General features: G+C 38.2%; 1 protein-coding gene across 4 annotated transcripts in view; it reads right to left on the reverse strand.

Moving 5' to 3' along the window:
• LRCH1 (leucine rich repeats and calponin homology domain containing 1) overlaps positions 1-17,229 on the reverse strand; it is a 194,882-nt gene that overhangs the window by 85,771 nt on the left and 91,882 nt on the right. For all 4 annotated transcript variants that reach the window (XM_045977953.1, XM_045977952.1, XM_045977954.1 and 1 more), the window contains exon 2: positions 13,360-13,504. In XM_045977953.1, coding sequence (XP_045833909.1) covers positions 13,360-13,504 — 145 coding nt within the window. The remainder of the gene's footprint in view (positions 1-13,359; positions 13,505-17,229) is intronic.

Raw genomic sequence — 17,229 nt, forward strand, 5'->3', positions numbered from 1 at the left:
ATATGAATCCTAAAACCCAGCCCTTCACAGGATTAGGCAACATCTCTCTGAGCTGATGTCCCACTTGAACACTAGACATTTATTTTAAAAATTCTGTAGCAGCAGGTATTTCCTACTGGGTTTCTCAAGACGTAAGATAAAAAATTAGTGACTCTTAGCAAATAAAGTGAGACTTCCTTTATGGATGCTCTCTTGTAAGGGGGACTGAAAGATGCCTGGCTCACCCTAACAACTCTGTAAACAAGGGTCTGCAGACTTTGGGCCCCACTGTCAACTGCTCAAAAGTTGTCTCTGTGGAAGATTCTAGGCTGTTCTCTCCTCTTGGTACAGAGGTCACAGTGGTCTCGCCCTCGGATTAATGTACAGGAGGGAGGATGCACTACTTCTAACAGTTTACTTACGTTCCCTGAAGGCCACCCATTCGAATGCCTAGCCAGACAAAGGTCCACGTGCTGCCCTCAGAGCACACGCTCCCCTCAGTCCTGCCCTACCACACACCTGCCCGCACAGAGCCTCTCACAGTCTTTGGGACACAGGCTGTTGGAAAAAGAATTTCGCAATCCCCAGCAAATATCATTGCTTATATTTTTCTTCTTTTTATAGTTCATTAAGCTGCACAATTCTTACATACAGTGATGTAAATGGAATTATTTAGTATATTAGGCAAACTGTGATTGACTTTGAAATGGGCAGAAGTGCGCAGGTTCTTGTCTAATATACCCTTCCAGGTTATCTCTGCCTTTCATCGTCTTTGAGCTATCTTAATTTGTTGTAAAACTGAAAACTGACAGTAAGGCAAATAATTTTAGTACACAGAAGCACAGACAAATTGTGGCGAGTATGGTGGAACTGCAAATGATGACGGTGCTCTTGCAGCTGTTCATAAATTCATCTCTGCCAGCCCACTAGTGTGTGGGCATGTGCGCACGAGCGTGAAGTCTCCCTCAAACAGGCTATAACATCTTACTGGCTCCTTCGGTAATTAATGAATTATATACAATCTTTGATGGATGTCATATTTGTATGAGAGTCCTGATTTTACCTTTTTAAAAGAATTATCCTTTAATGGGTGATTATTTCAACTATAGGGATGTGGCATTTCTACAACAAAATTTCAGTGCAGATGATTTAAAGACTCTTTCAGCTGCTTCAGACTTCTGGTCAAGGTCATTCTTTTCTTCATTATATAATATTGAGCTCTCAGAACCTCTGAAAAAAAAAAAAATCCTCTCATCCCCTACAAAAAAAGTTCAATCCTATAAAAAAAGGCGGGGGGGTTCTGGGAAAAAGAAAAGTCTCATAAGCACACATCACAAAGTATTAACAACTGTTTGAGTACTGGTGTGAACGACTGATATATTTGTTTGTGCTTTGCACTACTTAATTTTCTCTCAAAAAATTATAAATTTTACTTGATAACTAATAAATAATAATAAACAAATATATATATATAGAAGTACTAATTAAAAAATAAATCAGCTTGGATGTCAGCTCTGTGTAACACACTTTATGCTTTAGTGTTTCCTGGGCCCTTCTGTCTTCTACTTATATTTCATTTTTCCCTTCAATACGTCTAGCCCATACAGATTACTGGCCACTGAATATAACATTATGTAGGGAACATACCTTTTTTTTAGTGATTTTTATTAACATATAATGTATTATTTGCCCCTGGGGTACAGGTCTGTGAATCATTAGGCTTACATACTTCACAGCACTCACCATAGCACATACCCTCCCCAATGTCCATAACCCACCCCCCAGCAACCCTCACTTTGTTTTGTGGGATTAAGAGTCTCTTATGGTTTGTCTCCCTCCGGATCCCAAATGAAACAAGATGGGAACACATTTTTTAACCTCATCCTCTTTTAGGCATGCGTTCAGTTCTTAAGGGAGTGAATGGGTGATAAAAATTCTTCTAAGTTAGTGTTTACAAACTGATGTTTTGGAAAGCACCACCCTGGGAGATGCTAATAGGTAGGCCTCACCAAAAAAAAAAAAAGGGTGGGGGGAAGAGCTCTGTGTTGCTTGGAGATACACAGTGCGGATTAGTACAATACATGGTTTTGTGTGTGTGTGTGTGTGTGTGTGTGTGTGTTTAAGTATACCTATATCCAACAGAACATTTTTCTATAAAACATACTCTGAGGAAACGATGTTCTACTTATTCCTTAATTGATCCAATGGCATCACTGATGTTAGAAATAAACAACTTTTTTCTTCAATGGAGTCTGGCAGGTAACTTTTCTCCAGATCCTTTATTCTCTATTCATGAACAGACAAATTAATCACTGAGTAGAACGGGTCAATTTTCTTATGTTATTTTCACATTCCTTTCTGCCTTGGCTTGCCAAATGAAGTATCAGAAAACCACTGCCTGATTTTATGAGGTTAAGGTGGATATGCTTAGATTAATAGATAACATAGTTCCACATGATCCAACCCTGAAAGTGACCCAAATCTTCTGGTTATTTTCTCACTGTTCAAAGAGATTATCTCATTCCATCTATCCTCACAGTCCATCTGGTCCAGAGAGTGGAAAGGTGTTCCAGGAAATGGCAAGAGATTTAAAAAAAAAAAAAAAAAGCCGCATAGAATCAACTGCTCACATCCCAATTATACCCTTTGTTGCCTAAACACTCAATCCCTTGAATGCTTCTAGATAAAGAACCACAGAATATGCATTTATTCTTGACTTAATTTATCTACTGCAGAAAAGTGCTATTTAGGACTATCACATACGCTGAAACTCTTGGCTACATTATTTTGTCAAGATTTCCCCTCCTTGAGCTCTGAGCACTAGCATTCTTTTCAGAATTAAGATAATATTATTAATAACATATTCTACAGTTTTCCAGCTATGATAGCATGTGTTTTTTTTCCTTTGAAAATGAAACCATGCATCTAGATTTGAATTGGGAAGCTGAGAAAAAAAAAATACTGCGTCTCTTTTCTCAAAAGCAACTCTTATAAAAACTTTTGTATTTGCCCTGTTACTGTAATTGTCACTAACAAGCAAATAAGAACACCAAGAAAACCAAAGTGAAGCCCTGGCGTAGCCCTTAGGCCTCCAGACTGCAGTCAAAATCTACTCACCTTTATAAAGCGCTAATTCCATCTGACCCTCAATTTAAGACACCAGGGAAGAAGGCATGGAGGATGTGACAAGACAGGAAAGGCAGACAAAGAAAGTCAACAAAGTCAACAAAGAAAGGACTGAAGATTAAGAAGTCAAACTCTCCCAGCACCTGGGTGGCTTAGTGGGTTAAAGCCTCTGCCTTCAGCTCAGGTCATGATCCCAGCGTCCTGGGATGGAGCCCTGCATCGGGCTCTTTCCTCAGTGGGGAGCCTGCTTCCCCCTGCATTTCTGTCTACTTGTGATCTCTGTCAGTCAAATAAATAAATAAAATATTAAAAAAAATAAAAAAGTCAAACTCTCATAAGTTCCAGTTTCATGGGTCAAAGGCTTTAAGACTTGTTCTCAATTTATTTTATAATAAAATAACTTAACTCATAGAAATTTAGTACCAAGTGAAAGTTTGTCTTTAGCCAACCAACAAAGTATACCATTGTAAGGGTAAGAGAGTGCATCAGATCTCAGTAATAAGCCAAAATACAGAGTTCTTGTGCTACACACTCCAATCACTGGGAGTCTTTTCAATTGAGGAGCCCACAGTACTACAATTTTTCCTGCTTTCAAAGAATTACTATACTTCTCAATATGCTTAAATGCATTTTCATGTTTGACAACTACCTCAAATATAAAGAACTGAGAACTATATAAGATACTAAGAAAAGAAGGATGAAAGATCGAAGGTAACTAATAGGGAATACCCAAAGAAGGCAGAAATAATAAAAAAATGGAGGAAGGAGCAATAGGAAAGAAGACAATGACTAAAATTTTTCTAGGGTTGATGAAAGACATGAATCCTCAGACTCACCAAAACAAAGTTTATAGCTAGGTAAACCAAAACAATATACCTATACATTTTATAGCAAAAAATATAGAGCAACAAAAGATAAAAAGAAGATATGGGGAGAAATCAAAAGGAAAAGCATGGAAAATGCTTTACAAGCCTAAAACATTTAACCTAGCAAAAGATTGCTTTATAGCAAAACAGAGGTCAGAAAACATACTATCTTTGAAATACAATAGAAAAGAACTGCAACTTGAAATTATTACACTAATACAACCTAAAATTTTATCCTAAGAATTGAATCTTCTTTCAAGAATGAGGGGAAAAGATAGTTCAGGAAAAGACTGTATTTACCATAAGCATACCATTACCGAATAAACTTCTTAAGAATGCATGTTAAAAAGAAGGAGATTGAACCTAAAAAGAGTGAGATGAAAAAGCAGAAAATCTGGTTAAAAAAAACAAAAACAAAAAACATATATATATATATGTATATATATATAGGTAAGTACAAATAAGTATCAGTTGACTCAATTCAAAGTAAAAAGCAAGATGGACCTAAAATATAGAATAAAAATTATACACAAGTTTGCAGAGGGACACTTGCAATTTAAGCTTTCTACGAACATTGTTACTTTAAGGAGGATGGAAGAGGTATTTTTTACCTTTACCTGCAGGCTTTTGTAAGTCAAATATTCATGGTAACAATTTATGTAAGCAACCTTTCAATTCAAAGTCTAAAGATATAATGACTAACCTCTAAACCAGAGGAAGAAAAAAAATAGAATAAATAAAACTTGGAATAGTCAATAGAAGGGAGGAAAGGTCGGGGTGGGGGAGGGAATGGCAATAATAATCTTCATTAAAAAAAAAAAGAAAAAGAAAAATGTAAATCCACATACATACATACTGAAACTAAGGTTGAAAGATTGAAGATGAAAAAAATGAAAAAATATGTGCGAGCAAAAGCCTCTAAGAAATGCTAAGACGTAAGTATTAATTTCATATACAATAGACGGTAAGTTAAAAAAAAGCATTCTCAGGATAAAGTGAATCACTACACAATGATAAAACCTGCAGTTTGCAAGAAAGACATATAATTTTGAACTTGGGCTCAAAATACTTGGCCTATAACTTGGTCTTAAAATACATAAAGAATTGATGGAATTACAGGGGAAAAGCAAATCTATAATCATCCTATTTTGCTTAAAGCACATCTCTCAGTAACAGATATATATGAAGCAGACAAAAGATGTTTTGGGGTAAAAAGATGTGAGCTTCCAAATTAAAAAGTTATACTTAATGGCTTTACTGGAATCCACATACAACACTTAGAAGGACATGCATTCTTCTCAAGCACACATGGAATATTTACTATGCACAGGCTATAACATACATCTCAATTAATGTAAAGAATCGACATCAAATAAAATATTCCCAAAATGCAATGCACTAATATTAAAAATCAATCTTAAAAGGTAACTTTAAAAATCTATTCTAGCAAACTCATGAGTCAGAGAAGAAATCCTGAAAATTAGGGGCACCTGGGTGGCTCAGTCGTTAACAGTCTGCCTTCAGCTCAGGTCATGATCCCAGGGTCCTGGGATCTAGCCCCACATTGGGCTTCCTGCTGAGCAGAAAGCCTGCTTCTTCCTCCCCCACTCCCCCTGCTTGTGTTCCCTCTCTTGCTGTGTCTAATAAATAAATAAAATCTTTTAAAAAAAATAAATAAAAAAAGAATACTGAAAATTAGAAAAGTTTTAAGGATGAGCTTAAGAATACGACAAATCACAACTTTAAGGAATGAGCTAAAGTGCTACACAGAGGGAAATCCATAATATTAAATGCTCCTATGAGGAAAAAAAATAAACAGAGATTAATGAACACACATCTCAAACTCCAGAAATTAGAAAAAGAAAAAACATATAAGAAAACAGACAGATGGAAATCTGATAGATAAAAATTGAAAACTAATAAAATAGAAAATAAAAACCTAAAAAAGTTGGTCACTAAAATTAAAAGTTGATCTGACAAAAACATACACAATCAAAACAAACTTTAAAAAAAATGAATAAAGGAAAACACAAATTCACAGCACCAGGAATTAGAAAGGCAAACCAACTACAGATACAGTAGAAATTTTTTAAAATTTAAAAAGTCCTCCCTTATTTAAATATATAGGTTGGTCTCCTGGACAATTCTCTAACAACTATTTTTAAGACTATGAAACTCTCCCAAAGGGCAAGGAATGCAATCAAGCATTATTAATGTTAGACAAGGTAACAAAAGTGAAAATGCGAGGCAAACTATAAATGCCGCAGAAATAAATTCCACTAATTTCTACTATTCTTATGTGTGAACTGGTGTGGCTTGGGGATAAATCACTTTCCTGTTTCCCACCTAAAGTAAAGGGTTGTTGAAGGACAATATGACGGTGTATCAGCTAAATCCTATTTGGCTATTAAGAGATGATGATGATGAAGAAGAAGATTCCAAAAATCCACACCCTCCTCGTTGCGTATACACTCCTTTTCTCGTTCCCTCTTCTTTCTTTCTTTTTTTTTTTTAAGATTTATTTATTTGACAGATAGAGATCACAAGTAGGCAGAGAGGCAGACAGAGAGAGAGAGAGAGGAGGAAGCAGGCTCCCTGCGGAGCAGAGAGCCCGACGCAGGGCTCGATCCCAGGACCCTGGGATCATGACCTGAGCTGAAGGCAGAGGCTTTAACCCGCTGAGCCACCCAGGCGCCCCTCTCGTTCCCTCTTCTTGATGACAGTACTTGTTATAGGACCTGGCAAACTGTAGTGTTCTTAGAGGAAATAGAATAAGTTGATTGTTGATGGCATGGCAATGTTTCAAAGGGTCTTCATCTGTCTAGTTAGAAACTTGCATCTTGTTCATTTGGGCTTGCAGAAAAAACTCTGAGAATTACTATAAACAAAACATCTGTATAGTCAATTAGGAGTAGGTATTGACCCCATTTTTGGAGGGAAAATCTGCAGCACAAAGATCTTAAGAGCTCCATTAAGATCAGAAATGGACCTGAAAAAAACAACACATTCTGACAGTGCTCTAGCCATCAAAGCCATAATGTCCCCTTTGTGTCTCTCTGTTCCTCTGTTTAATACAAACACTGATCTAAAACAACATCTGTGATCAGGTGACATGTATAATGGAAAAAGCCTCTTTGGAAGTCTTGCCAAGTATGAACTCTACTAAAAGGAATGGAATCTGGTAAGAAATATCCTACTATTAACTCATTCACGTTTAGCAAAACCCATCAGCTACCAATGCCAATGTACATAATTTTATAGGCACTGCAAAATATAAATTTTTAGGGCCAACTGTCTCTAGGTTCTGCCTTGAGAACAAATGCTCAGTGAGCACACTAGAAAAAACAAGGCTTAACACACACACTGCTGCTTGTGCAAACAATGACCCAGTGGTCACTTCCAACTATCACATTCTACAAAAAACATTTTCAAATTTTAAGATGATGCTTCCAAATTCCAACATGGTTCACCGTGTTTTGGTATCTTCCTTCTGATCTGTCATTTCAAAGAACACAACCTAGCTACCCCAGACCAGTCCAAAATATATCATTTTCCCTTTGAAAATACAGTAAGTTCTTCATAAAAGGATTTGGGATAGAAGTTTGTGTTGAATTGAACAAAACGCCTCCCCTTTTCCAGGGTAGGAAAACACCATCAATTCTCTCAGTTTCTAGAAAGAATAAGTGCTATCTCACAATTGAGACCCTCTTCAGAAACATCAGTGCAAGGAGAGGTGCGTTTCTTGGGGATAAAACTAAAATTCTTAAGAATAAAGAAAATCAATTTTGCGTTTACAACAAATACATAAAATCTGTGCTTTCTGAGACAACTCTTATATGCTAGGTGCTCCTCCGATCTTTCAAATAGCAAGATGTTCTTAGGATTAAAGATTATTTCTCAGAATGACCCCCCCAAAGGAATGTGGGGATACAGGTTACATGGCGATCAGGAACTTGGCTCTTTCTGCACATTGTTTAGCAGCCAAAAAGGATGCCAGGCTTCAGAAAAAGCATCCAAACCAGATTCCTTTTATGGTGTGATAACATTTTGATCAATAGGCTGCCCTTTTCTTTATAGGCAATGCCTCAGAAACTACTCCTAGAGACAGGAGCTCCTTTTTAATTTTTTTTTTTTTAAGATTTTATTTATTTATTTGAGAGAGAGAGAGTGCAGGGGGAGGAACAGTGGGAGAGAGGCAAGCAGACTCTGTGCTGAGCACAGAGCCCAAAGCGGGGCTCGATCTCAAGAGCCTGAGATCATGACCTGAGCGGAAACCAAGAGTCAGATGCTTAACAGACTGAGCCACCTACGTGCCCCAGGGGCTTCTAAAGAAGAATCCAGCTCCTGTGCTGTGTTTCACTGTCAGGAACTAAAACCACTCACCAAGAGTTCTGGAAGTAGTACGATCAAATGCTGTAAAGAACTTTCATTTTTTAGTAGCTTCTATTCCTGAACCTCTCTAAGACCTAACTTTTCAAAAACTGAAGTCCTTACTCTAAGACTCATCGCACATCTCTGGTCCTAGCCAAGAGTTTTGCTGCCTTGGGTGATTCTATTTTACCGAGGTACCATTTCTTCATGGGTCTCATCATCAGCAACCTCTCCAGCACCTTAAAATAGATTTTAAACTTTGTAATACGGCTTTCCTGTGGCGCTCAGTTTCCAACTGTTTGTTCCTATGTAGGAACAGGTCTTGCTTAATCATTTTTATTGTTCTTGGCCACATTTCTGGGATTAAGACACTTTACAACAGGAAGAAACACAGTGGCACCTACACTAAACACACATAACCTTTTGTTGTGAATACCAAGACGCAAAGATGAAAAGCCCAGAGCCTTCAAACTCAGGCTACGTAAACAGCAATAAAGTAGTGTTTTCCACGAGTCTGACATTCCTACCGTGTGGGAAAACGCCGAAGTGTTTTTCACTGTATTGCACAGCAAAGGGTTTTATTTTGCAAGTGCTAATGAAACCCATCTCTGGTCTAAGACAGGACTTGGGTTTCTGGCACTAAGTAGCCATCTGGCATTTAAAGATAGCATCTGTGAGAGATCCCATCAGCCGAGAAGCCGTATAGGCAGGGGCATATCACCACCTCCACCATCAGCTTCATTGTCATCGGTATCACCGTGACCATCAAATACTTCTGGTTGCTTAACCCACCAGAATACCCACTATCGCTCACAGTAGCATCACACAGCATCCCGCCTGCTTTGAAACCTACAAAACTAGCGATTTCCACATGTGACTTATTAAGAGAAAAGACTAAAAATACAGCAAGACCACGTTTAATTTTAAGTATAGAAATGGGAAATCTGGGGGCACCTGGGTGGCTCAGTGGGTTAAAGCCTCTGCCTTCGGCTCAGGTCATGATACCAAGGTCCTGGGATCGAGCCCCGCATCGGGCTCTCTGCTCAGCAGGAAGCCTGCTTCCTCCCTCTCTCTCTCTGCCTGCCTCTCTGCCTACTTGTGATCTCTGTCTGTCAAATAAATAAATAAAATCTTAAAAAAATAAAAAGAAAGAAAGAAATATGAAATCTGTGAACATTGGAAAAGCAGTTTCTCCGCATTACTTTATCCCACAGCTCTTTATTCGTAGTTAATAGAAACAAGAGGAAAGGGAGCCTGCTTCCTCCTCTCTCTCCGCCTGCCTCTCTGACTAGTTGTGATTTCTGTCAAATAAATAAAATATTAAAAAAAAAAAAAAGAAACAAGAGGAAAAACCCCTAAGTACCACAAAAGAGAAAGTATTTTCAGGTACTTATTTATAAAACCTGATGAACTTGCCTATTTGTTAAAGCTGTTTCAGAACATGCTATGGTTGACACAGTCTACCTTAAGTGTATGCCTAAAAGCAATTTCGTTTTTAACTTTTTGAAACTTACAGATTTTCTCTGATACATCTAAATTGGTGATAATGCCATGATTTGATGATATGCTTTTGTCTAGAGCATAAGCTCCTTTCCTTGGCAGAGTATGCAACTTATCACAGGGGAAAAAAAAAAAACAACTGCACTGAAGACAACCTGGTAATTCATCTATGAGTTAGTATGACTGCAGCATCCTGAGTCCCTCTGTTTCCTTTTCAAGTAAACCAATTGGCAGCCTCTTCTCCAGAGGCTCAGGTTAACCAGAGTCCACCATGCCCCTCCACCACACCCAAGAAGAGATACATATTATTTCACTGACTTAATTCTTTTTTTTTTTAAGATTTTATTTATTTATTTGACAGACAGTGATCACAAGTAGGCAGAGAGGCAGGCAGAGAGAGAGGAGGAAGTAGGCTCTCAGCAGAGCAGAGAGCCCGATGCGGGGCTCGATTCCAGGACCCTGGAATCACGACCCGATTCGAAGGCAGAGGCTTAATCCACTGAGCCACCCAGGCACTCCCACTGACTTAATTCTTATGACAGGCAGAAAAGACCTGAGAAGGCCGTAACACCCGGTCCTTGATATCGAGGAGAGGACATATATCATGATCACACACAAGGACAATATTCTACATGTCCCCCTGGTTAGCAGCTGGAGGGTGGCTGGAAGTGGGGTACGAGTTTGAGACAGAAAGAACTCACAAAGACACCACTATCATGAGAATGTCATCGCTCAGCATCTTAGAAGAGTTAACAATTTCATTAGATGCCACTGGTATTTTCTAGACATTATTACATACCTGCAAATAACCAGATGTGACAGTCGTCTACTATTTTATAAGCAATAATGGATTCTTTAGACAAATAAAATATTCCACTTCAAATCACTATCAAACAGAGAAATAACTCAGTTCCAAGGGTCCAATTCTCAGAAAACATGTTCCCACCAAACCTATAAATCAGGAGTGAAAGGCTTTAGAGTTGAACAAGCTGCCATCTTCATGGTCACTTCAAAGCTTGCCCTATGTTATTATTTTATGTTACACATTTATATTCATGAATAAACTCAAAAGAGGTATCAAAAATAATTACGTGTGTGTGTGTGTATGTGTGTGTGTATAACTTGTCTTTGAAAGAGTTTAGAGGATATACATATGCCTGCCTGCCTTCCTTCCTTCCTTCTTTTTAGGGAGAGAGAGAGAGTACATGAGCAGAGAGGGGGGCAGAAGGAGAGGGAGAGAGAGAATCTTAAGGAGGCCCCATGCCTAGTATGGAGCCCTTCAAGGGGCTCAATCTCATGACCCTGAGATCATGATCTGAACCAAAATCAAGATTTGGTTGCTTAACTGACTGAGCTACCCAGACACCCCAAAGATGTGCCTACATTTTTCATATACCCTGATAGAACTCCTCTGAAAAGAAAGAGATAATATATTTTTAAATTCTTCATGTAGTTATCAATTCCTTTGAAGAATCAGGATTCAACACTACAGAATATGGCTTAAAGCACAGTAATATTAAAGTAGAGATGTGAGCAAAGAAAACACAGAATAAAAGTGACCTATAGAAAGGGAAGAAAAGATAGAGGCAAACAAGGAATTAAACAGAAAACACTGCTTAAAGAGCTTCAACAGGGAGAAAAAAAAAAAAAAAAGAGCTTCAACAGTCCCTTTATCTATTTTTTCTTCTTATCACCTAGGAATTCACCAAAAATTGTTTACAATACACCCACACGGTTCCTCTTCAGCATCCTCAGTCCCAATGGCTCTCTCTGTTCTTGCACTACAGGATCCTGAGACCCACACTTCAATATACCCTTCCTACCATCTGAAGATAGCAGTAGTATTCTACTCTCGACTGAGTCCAACGCGAAAATCATCACACCAAAACCAATCATATTAGTGCTTTTAAAGCATAATATAAATGTTAAGTTGAGATTACCTCACGTTCGTAGAATTTTATAGTTCGTATCATACCAGAAGAGAGAGCTCATCTATACCCAGCAGCTTCTCATTGTGTATGGACTTCGTGTAACAGTGCACACTTACATCTCCCCACGCGTTGCACGGAGGACTGCTGGAGGTAAAAAGCGTCACAGCAGGACAGACCTAGGTAATTAAACACACCAACTGCATGCGCTCTTGGGATACTGCCTCTATGCAGGTTTGAATTAGAGGGCAGATGATTCAGCGAAATCGTGAACCAAACCCGACAGACACCACTCCATTGGCTCCATCAGTCAACTCCAAGGTAATGAACAGTGTGCTGTTGCAGAAATAATTTACATTGTCTTATTCAGGGAAACTCAAAAGGGTCAGATGAACTGGAAACCCCGAGAAGTGGAAGGTAGTTCTAAAAGCCTCTGGCTATGCTAATAGTAACTTACACATCCTACTCACGAACCCACTTCAGAACATGACGAAGATTGTTTTTTCACTCTCAAGAAGGATATGCACACCTAATGAAATGCAGTGGAAATTCATTTTTGACTGCAAAGAAGGCAAGAGAAGACCCCAACTCTCAGTGGCCAACCATAAGCCAACCAACAAACCAAAAAAAAAAAAAAAAAGGACATTATTATCATAATTTAATGGCTCCCTCTGGTTCATTGGGGATTTTGCATGTTTGGCATGTTTGTGACACTACACCAGTCCTGCTAATCAGGTGCTGGTCTTAACACACCAAGATCATGCCATTGACATGGGTAGAGGCTTTGCTCCAGCTTGAACTCTAGAACCTTGCATTCATAGTAGAGATAGATTCGATTTAACGGTTCCTATTTCTCTCCTGACATCCTGTGTGAATCAAAGATTTAGGAGACAAGGAACCAAAATCTGTCCAGAGCAGCGGACAGTTACAGCACAAAGTCTAAAACCTGGGCCTTATAAAAGCTGATTTTCTTAACTTCAGGGCTGCTCACTGTGCGTGCATAATTAGGGAATCAGTACAGCCCATTGGCCTGTCCTCAGCAAATGCTGACCTAATCGAATGGGGTCAAAGACAGCAAACTTCGTATCTTGCTGCAGTTGCTCAGTGCTCTTGAATTTGGCCAAAAGGGAACAGGCTCTAAGTACTAAGTACTAAGTAGCAAATCCAAAGGTATAAAAATTCCCAAAGACCAGCAAGGCCCCAATTTGTCACAACCCTCAAGTTCTTTCCTCATGTCCTTTAGCCTTCCGCCTCCAAAAACTACATTGATACAGGAAGACAATATACCAAGCACCAAAAAAAAAAAAAAAAAAAGTATAAATGATACCACATAAATTACTGTTAAAAAAAAAAATCTTGCTATACTGATACTCAGAAAAGTCCAGCACCAAAAACAATATTAATACCCTTACTAATTTATTATGAAAGGTAGTTCTTAAATAATCTTAAATAATAATCTTAAATAAATAAATATTCTTAAATAATCAAAGGGATTTGCAAAGAGAAAAAAAAAACTTATAGAAATGAAAGCACAGTTAATTGGGTTTTTTTTCACTGAATTTGATTACAATCCTTAGAAGTCAACCTACCTCAAGTTTAAGTAGGTCAGCATCTGCAGATTAATGATGGCTTCGGGAATGACTCTGATGCAATTATGATACAGATTAAGAATTTCCAGTGATACGAAATGGCACAATTCCATTGGGACTTCGACCAGTCTGTTTTTAGATAAATCTGTGAGAAAAGGAAAGAGTATTTTGTCAATAAATCTTCAACATGACCCAGTACAATTATCCACTACCAAAACTTTTTTTTCTTAACATGTTTTAACATAAGTATAATCTAAATGTAGATGAGCATTTTCATTCCTTGTAGCTCTGTTACTCCAGGGCTGATTTCTTTTTCCTGGCATATTACCCAATTCATATGGGAAAGCAAAAATATTGCTAAAACAGTTTTATCTCTATATTAATTTATAAATACAGGCCAAATAGAAGAGTAACTGAATCAATATTTACTTTCCATCCTATCTAAAAATTATTTCAAAGTCATTCTCCCCTAGGCAAGCATGAAAATTGTATCCTTCAATCTTCTCTGAATACATATATTTACCATAATATTTATTTAATTCAATTTTGCTTTCATAACATATGTTGTCTCTTGGTACATTATATCCTCTGCAAACACACCCATAGTAGATACTAAATAAATATTGCATTCACTGGAATAACTGAGAACCTACAATGAACAAGTCCAAGACAGATCAACTGTGTCTCTCTTAAGGACAGGCAATGTGCAGGCCATGTGACCAGCCATAAAACTGGGCTCCCTTCCTCAAGTGTACCAAAGACCATAATAATGGAGGTCTACAGAGCAGTGTAAGCAAAGATTAAGGTTTACAAAACCACCATCTCAACGATAAAAAATGGGACAGTCCTTAATGTCTAGATCTAGGAATGGCAGACATAACTGTCAAATACCGTAGAACACCAACCATGAGAAAAGGGCTACCACTGTCAAAAACAGTAAGTCAACATTACTGATATCACCCTTCATCAAGAGGGACTCAATCAGTATGACCTGAAGATGTTTATTAAATGTCATGTCATATATACTTAAGGAATCACACTCCTTAAAAAAAAAAAAAAAACACAGAAAACTTAAATAGGTCAATACTATAATGAAATAGAAGTCCAAGGGCTATCCTCCTGACTACTCTTCTGAGAAATAAATACATAAATAAATAAAGACAGACCTAGATGGCTTCAGAGGTGAATTCTAAGCAGGTTTAAAGGGACAATTCTGATAAAATTTAAGCTATTCCACACAAGGTAAAAGAAGGAAAGTCTCTAAATACTTATTTAAACAGTAAGGTATAATATTGATACCAACACCTAACAAAGAAAATACACAAAAAGAAACTACTTACGCATCTCCCTTCTACATAAATACTTATGTAAATCCTAAATTTAAAAATCAGCAAATGGAATTGAGCAGTATACGAAAAGATCAACATACTATGAGTATGAGGTGAAAGCAGATGCTTAACTCTCTGAACCACCAGCTGCCCTTAATTGACTAACTTCAAAAAGTGAAGCCATCACAGCACAGGGACAATGCGTGGGAAGTTTGCGTTTATGATTTTAGAATGGAGAAAGTCTTCCTATGAATGGCATAATGCAAGACTGATAAATTCAACACATTAAAACAGAACTTACAGCATTCTAAAACAAACAAAACTCCACCAAAAACATACATGACAATCAAGGAATGAGGGGCAGGTGAGCAGTCCTACAGTTCATAAGCCCAACAGGTTAATTTTTTATACAGTCAATGATAAGAAGTCTGAAACGCAGGGAAAAAAAAAAGGACAGAAGGAAGCAAGGAAGGTGGGAGAGGAAGGAAGGGAGGGCATGGAGGAAGGGAAGGAAGGAAGGAAGAAAAAAGAACGGATGGCTCACAGAAAAGGAAATACAAGTGGCTCTTAAGCATATGAAAAAATGATCAACCTTACTCACAATAGAGCAACAAAAATCACAGCTACATGGGAGAATACTTTTCACCCATTAGACTAGTAAGTATCAAAAAGTTTGGTGAAGGGCACCTGGGTGGCTCAGTTACTAAGCGTCTGCGTTTGGCTCAGGTCATGATCCCAGGGTCCTGGGATCAAGCTCCGCATTGGGCTCCCTGCTCAGTGGGAAGCCTGCTTCTCCCTCTCCCTCTCCCCCTGCTTGTGTTCCCTCCCGGGCTGTCTCTCCCTCTGTCAAGTAAATAAATAAAATTTTTTTTAAAAGGGTTGTTTTTTTTTATAAAGATTTTATTTATTTGACAGAGATCACAAGTAGGCAGAGAGGCAGGCAGAGAGAGAGGGGGAAGCAGGCTCCCTGCTGAGCAGAGAGCCCAATGCGGGGCTCGATCCCAGGACCTTGGAATCATGACCTGAGCTGAAGGCAGAGGCTTCAACCCACTGAGCCACCCAGGCGTCCCTGACATATTTCTTAACATGGTTTGAAAGAGCAAAACAGGGGCGCCTGGGTGGCTCAGTGGGTTAAGCCGCTGCCTTCGGCTCAGGTCATGATCTCAGGGTCCTGGGATCGAGTCCCGCATCGGGCTCTCTGCTCAGCAGAGAGCCTGCTTCCCTTCCTCTCTCTCTGCCTGCCTCTCTTGTGATTTCTCTGTCAAATAAATAAAATCTTTAAAAAAAAAAAAAGAGCAAAAGATAGGGAGCAAGTTAAACATCAGTGGAGGTCTGATTATATATTAATATGGTATTAATAAATATAAATAAAACTAAAATTAAATTGATAAATACTAGCATAATATTAATATTTCATGTGGTGGAATGTAATATTAAACACTATACTCCATAATGCAGTGCTGATACAATGCAGTCATTAAAATGAACGAAGCAGCTTTATGTGTGCTGATCTGGTACAACCTCCCAGACACGTTATACATTTCTTTAAAAAGCCTGGCATAGAACCGTGTATATGGTATTTGTATTTTTAAATGAATATTTACAGAGTTGTAAATAGATATGGAAATAAAAATAGATCATCTGTAGAAGCTGCAAAAGGAACGGGTAGAAGTGGTCATTTCTGGAGAGAGGGTTTCTTGCACAGAGGAGGGGCGTCGGAGGGAGAGCCCTCCCACCATACATCCTTCTGTACCTTTAGAAATGTGAATGCATCGCTTACTTGATTTTGCATACAGAAACGGATTCAATATATGACAGGTACATGTTATATATAGTGTATATAACACATATGTGCATCTATACACAAGCAGATACATGCACTCACATAAACATATTCTCTACACACAGAATTTTGTTTCCTTTGAAGAGAGAGCTAAGAAGCCAGAGCAAACCGTGAAGTCCCACGCTCTTACTGAAGGGAAATAACAGACAAGCTTTTCGTGAATGTTTAGAACCTCAACGGATAACAATTCCACAAGCCTCTTGCATTCTTTCTTCCTCAAACTCTTTACTGTACATGGCAATCTGCATGTGCTACAATGCCGGAAATCTGCCCAGAAAACTTTTATGTGCTGTTTCCTTTAGGTTCGAGTCAAAGAAAAATTCTACGGAGGTTCCAGTTTACATTCAAAACTTGATCCTTCCTGAGAACTGCGAGAATGAGACCATCAAGTTGAATGTTTCGATAACTACTTTAAATAACAATAATGTTTTTTATTAGTTTCAGTGTCGTTCACACTTTTTTTAAACAAAAGGATATAGGGTTTTTTGTAGAAATGCTGTCATGTAACTATAAACATTTTAAAAGATCATGGGATAGCAAATCAACAGTAGAAACCACTCCAATCAGAGAGCAGAAGACCAGCTCTAAATTTACAACTGCCTGTTTAAAGGCGGAAGTTTGCGGAAGTTACTCAACTTCCTGGGTCACTGTTTCTGAATAGGTAAAACCCGAGTACATGCAACTGGATCAATTCTAACA

The sequence above is a fragment of the Meles meles genome, chromosome 14 (assembly GCF_922984935.1).
Source record: "Meles meles chromosome 14, mMelMel3.1 paternal haplotype, whole genome shotgun sequence".
Taxonomy (NCBI): domain Eukaryota; kingdom Metazoa; phylum Chordata; class Mammalia; order Carnivora; family Mustelidae; genus Meles; species Meles meles.